Here is a 5,950-nt window from a genome sequence, read left to right on the forward strand (position 1 = left end):
GCAGACACATTACTACACAAGATGAACTTCAAATTAGGTAACAAACTAGGTCAGATACTCACTACCTTAATTTTTTTTGTTGTTTTGATGAGATTAAATATGTCATCTCTAAAATTAATATAATAGTTTGACTAATTTATCTGACCTGTTCCGTTCCTTAAACTCTTCCAATTAAAATGGACTTTAGTGTCTAACTTGCAGATAAAATAAACCAGACCAACATCTTGCCATCATCATCTGTCTATGCTCTCATTGGTACCTGGATCATGTGGCCTATACTTTTTATTCGGAAAGTTTACCAACAGTTTCTCTGTGTATGTGGGCGGGCGGGGAGGTGAGAGGGGGAGAAAGCTCCTGGAAGCAAGCACTACCTAGTGTCTCCCAATTACCCAGGGAAGGGGGCGGTGACCGGGCCTCCCACTGCTGAGGACAAAGGCAATCAACACAGGCAGAATAGGCAGTGAGGGCACAGGATGTTCTGTGCGTGGAAAGTGACCTTAGCCTTGTGTACTAGATAGGAATCTGTGTATTGCTATGTAAACAGTTTCTACAGACCTCAGCTTGGCTCCCAACCCCACCAAATAGAGTATCCACTTGAAGAAAATCTCGAGCTCCCTAATACATTGTCAAGGGGTTGCATTAGTACACAAAATTTGAACTTCCCACCAGTCTCCTTTAGACCTATAGAAGTAGCCGCCCTGCCCGCCTCCCAAGAAACTCACGGCCGATTGGATCTTGCTTGTCCAATGGGAGGCCGCATCTTGGGGCGCCTCGGCGGCCGTTGCTGGGAAACCGCATAAACACAAGGGCGCTCAGCCAGCCATTTCGTTTGCTGCGGGAGGCGGTAGCTCTGGGAGCCGGAGGGGGAATTTTCTCCACCAAGATGGTGAGCCGGTTGGCGGGGGGTCTCAAAACAACTTGTTTATCTGTTGATTGAATTGTAGTTTAGAGCCAGCCTGCTTCTAAAAAAGGATTTGAATGCCTAACCTGAGACTTAGTGGGAAACTGGTATTGGCTTTCAAAGGCTTCAGGTGCAGTTACTTAAGGGACGCTCGTGGTGGCTTCCAGACCTTTTTGCATTTTCCCCATACTATTTGGTTTGCCCGATAAATATCTTATTTCCCATATTTCAGGAAATTTAGGAAAAGAGTAAGAACCGCTGAACAAACGAGTGGAAATAAAAGTCCAAGAGACAGTGAACGAATAAGTAGCAGTGGGTTGTCCTATTAAATCTGTATTAGGAAAACCTGACCAGACATCTCAACAGCACTTTATGGCCAAGGTGGGGGTTGGGGGGTGGGATTCCCTGCATAGTAGTAAAGAGCTGGCTCTGTAGAGTTCGAGTGCTTGTCTTTGAATCCTGGACTGCTATTTATCAGCTGAGGAACCTTGAGTAAAGCTGCTTTTACTTTTCACGCGTCATCTGTAGGATGGGGAATAATAGTCCCTATTTCATCAATATATCAACGTATTTATCTACCACGTATTTATTATCTACCAAAGTCCCTTTTATTTCTGTTACCTATCTTTGTATAATTTTTTACTGGGGCTTATATCAATATATTTTTAAAAATCAGATTTTTGGAACACCAAAACATGCATATTTTTATTTTGTTATTACTTTTTGCATTATAGGACGCCAAAAAGAGAACTATGAGTATCAGTGAAAAGCATCAGAAATTAGTAGATAAAAACTACAGCACAAAATTGCATGTCAAGGCACTAAAAAAGATAGAGAATCAAATCAGGGACCAAATGGTGCAGAATGAAAATGATGACCGAGTTGAGCACAAGAGATTTCTCAGATTATTACAGAATGAACAGTTTGAGTTGGATATGGAAGAAGCCATTCAAAAGGTAAGTTTTACTATTCATTTTCACATCGTTTTTTCTTCATTTGCTACTTGGAAATGATGAAAGCCAGCTGCTAATACTGGAATGGAGTAGATAGTAACATCAGGCAAAGGATGCCTCATTGTAAGTCAGCCCAGTGTAGTGGTGAAGAGCTGGGTTTTTGGAGCTAGATTGTAAGTCTTTGATCCTAGTCCTGTTGTGTATTAGCTTTGGAACTTTGGGTGGGCAGCTTTTACTGTTTAATGCCTTGTCTATAAAATAAGAATAATAATAGTACTCACTTCATAGTATTGTTTTAATAATTAATGAATTAATACATGCAAAGCCCTTGAAATAGTGCTTGGAAGAGTAAGCACGCAGGTTTTTTCCCCCCGTAAATATGAAATCTACTACTACAGTTTTGTTCATATAAATATAATTCCGTTGCTTTCTATAAAATTCTAAAAACAAAAATTTAAGAATATCTTTTAAAAAAATTACTGAGATTAAACATGTACATTATTAAGTGGTGGAAAATGAACACTTACGTATTAGGTATGAATTTACTCGTATTTTTGAAATAACTGCCTTGAAGAATTTAGGTACAATTTATACGACTATAACTCTTAAAATACGGAGACAGTTTTTCAGTGGAAATTTCTAACTATCCCTTTGAGTTCCAAATTCCAGAAGCTTAGACATGATTTTTTAAACCCTGAGCAAGATCCTAGGGATTAGATTTTTAAAATTCTTTTTATTCTTATTTTTATTTAATTTTAAAGACAATCCAGATAAATCAACTCTCTCCTGCATAGTTCAGTATGCATGTTATAAAATATTTTCTTACATATTAATAGCATAATGCCACTGTTTCACCCAATAAGTTATCAGTAACTTCTAGGTATCATTAAATACCATTCCATAATCAAATTTCTGTAGTTGTGTCAAAAATCTGCTTTTACATTTGGTTTGCGTTAATCAGGATCCAAACAAGGTTCATATAGTATATTTGGTTGTTATGTCTATTAGGTCTCTCTTCATCTAAAACAGCCCCCTCCTCAGTTTTTTTTAACATCGTGTTTTTAATGTGTTAAACTAGGCCAGTTGTTCTATAGGACATCCCACATTCTGAATTTACATGTTTATGTCCTCATTGGTTCCTTTCTCATAGTTCCTCTAAATGCAAGTCGACACTAAAGGCATGATTAGATTTGTGTACAGCTTTTGTGGCAATCACTGACCTTGACGTTGTATCACATCAGCAGGCGCATGATGCTACTGTTGATCAGTGGGTTTAGTGAGACAGCCTGGTTCCCCTGTTGTAAAGATCCTCATCAAACTTTCATCTGTGGTTTCACCAATGAATCTTTTCCTTCATTAGAGGTTACAAAACACTGATTTTCTAATTTCGTTATTTCTTTCACAATTAGGTCCACAGAGCAGTGACATTCCTCTGTAAATAACTTTCCCTCATCAATTAGGATTATTTGATACCCTGAAATATAGTTCATGTTGGAAGGGGAAGAAATACATAATTTCCAGAGTAAAGAATTGGTGCCCTACTCACTTCCATTGGTGTTTGCTGATGTTGTTTTTTAAAATTTTGTTTTCTTTAGTTTTTGACTGTTTCTTTTTTTAAAAATATCTTTATGGACTCATAGGTCTTTAGATACTTAAATTAATTGCATTTATTACTTTTTGATGCTCAAATTGTCTCATCTTTTGCCAGTAGATGCCCTTTTATTGCTTCTGTGTCCTTTTGACAAGACTCCCTTAATCTGCAATAGTTTCTTTGCTTTTTATCTGAACAAAATATTCCAGGCTAGTGATTGTTAATTTTATATATCAACTTGACTGGACCATAGGGTGGTCAAATATTATTCTGGGTGTTTCTGGATGAGATTAACATTTAAATCTGTAAATCGGGGTGGTTCCATAGAATAATGGTTAGTGCGTCTGCTTTACACGCAGAAAGTCCTGGGTTTGAGCCCCAGTGGAGCCACAGTCCATACCCTGGGTGTGCCAGGCCCCGGGTGCTCCAGGCCCTAGGTGTGTGCCGCAAGTGTGTGGGAGGAGATACCCCGCCTTCAGAGATCCAGTTCTTAATGGGAGATGGCAACATCCGTAGGTCAGGGGTGGAAGTGGTGGGGGAATAAAATAAAATAAATAAATAAATAAATCTGTAAACCGAGTAAAGCAGATTGCTCTTCCTATGCCGGGTGGGCCTCATTCAATCATCTGAAAGCCCGAGTAGAACAAAAAGGCTGAGTAAGAGGAAACCCCTTCCTCCTTTCCAACTGCGACTGATCAGCTTTATTTCCTGCCTTCCACTTGAACTGAAACGTCAGCTCTTCCTGAGTCTCAAGCCTGCCAGCCTTCAGAGATGAACTACACCATCGGTTTTCTTGGTTCTCAGTCCTTCAGACTTAAACTTGAATTAAATCATTCATTCTTCTGGGTCTCCAGCTTTCCGATTCCCCTTGTAGATCATGGGACTTCCCGCCTACATAATCACTTGAGCCAGTTCCTTATCCACTCGGTTCTGTTTCTCTGGAAACCCTAATTAATATAACATGCATCTGGTAAATTTCTTGCTTCATGTCTAGAATTGACTGTTGTACCAACGAGCCGTATTATCATTTAGTGGAAATAATATTTCGAGACAATTTGGGTGCTAAATGTGCTTATTATTCTTGAGTTATCATTGATTCCAGGTCTTTTCAGTGGACAAAACTTGAAAATATACATGTTTTTAACTGTTTATTTTGAGATAAATTTAGTTTCATAGAAGAGTTGCAAAAATGGTACAGATAATTTCTACATACCCTTAACCTGACTTCCTTATATGTTAACATCTTATATAATCGTAGAACAATTATCGAAATGAAGAAATTAGCCTTGGTACAAAACCGTTACTGCAGGATTTATTCGGATTTTAAATACTGGTTTATATCACTTTTTCCACTAATGTCTTTTTTTCTGTTCCAGGATCACAAATTGCATTTAGTTGTCATGTCTCCTTAGTGTCCTTCAACCATAGTCTTCTCCAGTCTATGAGAGTTCCTTGCTTTTTCCTGTCTTTCATGATCTTGACAATTTTATAGACTACAGTTTATTTGTTGTATTATTTTTTTGTTGCTCTGTATCAAGTTATCACAAATTTAGTGGCTTAAAGCAACATCCATTGATTACCTCACAGTTTCTGGAGGTCAGAAATTCAAACATGGTATAGCTTGATTTCACAGTATCACAAGGCTGAAATCAAGGTGTTGTCTGGAGTGCATTCTCATGTGGATCTTGGGGTCCTATAGGGGTTGGCAGAATTCATGTTCTTACAGTTGTAAGACCAGGGCCCTTATTTCCCAGATATTGGTGACATTCCCTGCCACATGACCCTCTTCACAAAGTGGCAGTTTGCTTCCCTAAGGTCCACAGAGCAGTGACTTCGGCTACTTTCAGGATCACCTGGTTAGGTCAGGCCCACCTGGAGAGTCTCCCTTCTGGTTAACACAAAGTCAACTGATCGGGGACCTTCATGCCCTTTTTATGCATTATATTGAGGGTACAAGATGTTGATATGTATTATTCTTGATTTAAACCTTGATCACTTGGTTAAGATGGTATCTAACAGGATTATTCTCTGGAAAGTTTTATTTTGCACCATGTAAATATTAAATATTTTGAAGGAAATACTTTGAGACTATGCAGATATTCTGTTTCTATTTAAACTCTTGTCCCCCACTAATGTTAGCATTCATTGGTGAATCTTACCTTTAGCAATTATTACTTTTGGGTTGTAAAGGTCATTTTTTTTTTTACGTCATTCCTTTTTCATTTATTACTTGGAATTTTTCTGTAAGAAAAAATTGTCCCTTCTCTCTCATATATTTATTCAGTTATTTATTTATACCAGTGTGGACAAATACTTATTTTATGCTTTCGGTTATAATCCAGTACTACTGTTACTTCTTTTGTTGCTCCAGTTGTTCCAATTTTGCCCTTTGGTAACTTTTTTCAAGTTGTCTTTTGTGTGCCCTTCTGACATGCTCTGCTTTTTCTTCTTTTGCATTTACTTGCTTTTCGGCACCATAATATGTTCCAGGCTCAGCTTATTCTT

General features: G+C 38.1%; 1 protein-coding gene across 1 annotated transcript in view; it reads left to right on the plus strand.

Moving 5' to 3' along the window:
* Nucleotides 1–776: 776 nt before the first annotated feature.
* The window catches only part of MNS1 (meiosis specific nuclear structural 1), a 33,959-nt gene continuing 28,785 nt past the window's right edge, over nucleotides 777–5,950 (plus strand). Inside the window, exons 1-2 of the mRNA XM_011363439.2 lie at nucleotides 777–886; nucleotides 1,636–1,857. Of these exons, the coding sequence (XP_011361741.1) occupies nucleotides 884–886; nucleotides 1,636–1,857 (225 nt within the window). The 5' untranslated portion in view covers nucleotides 777–883. The remainder of the gene's footprint in view (nucleotides 887–1,635; nucleotides 1,858–5,950) is intronic.

The sequence above is a fragment of the Pteropus vampyrus genome, unplaced genomic scaffold (assembly GCF_000151845.1).
Source record: "Pteropus vampyrus isolate Shadow unplaced genomic scaffold, Pvam_2.0 Scaffold85, whole genome shotgun sequence".
Lineage (NCBI taxonomy): Eukaryota > Metazoa > Chordata > Mammalia > Chiroptera > Pteropodidae > Pteropus > Pteropus vampyrus.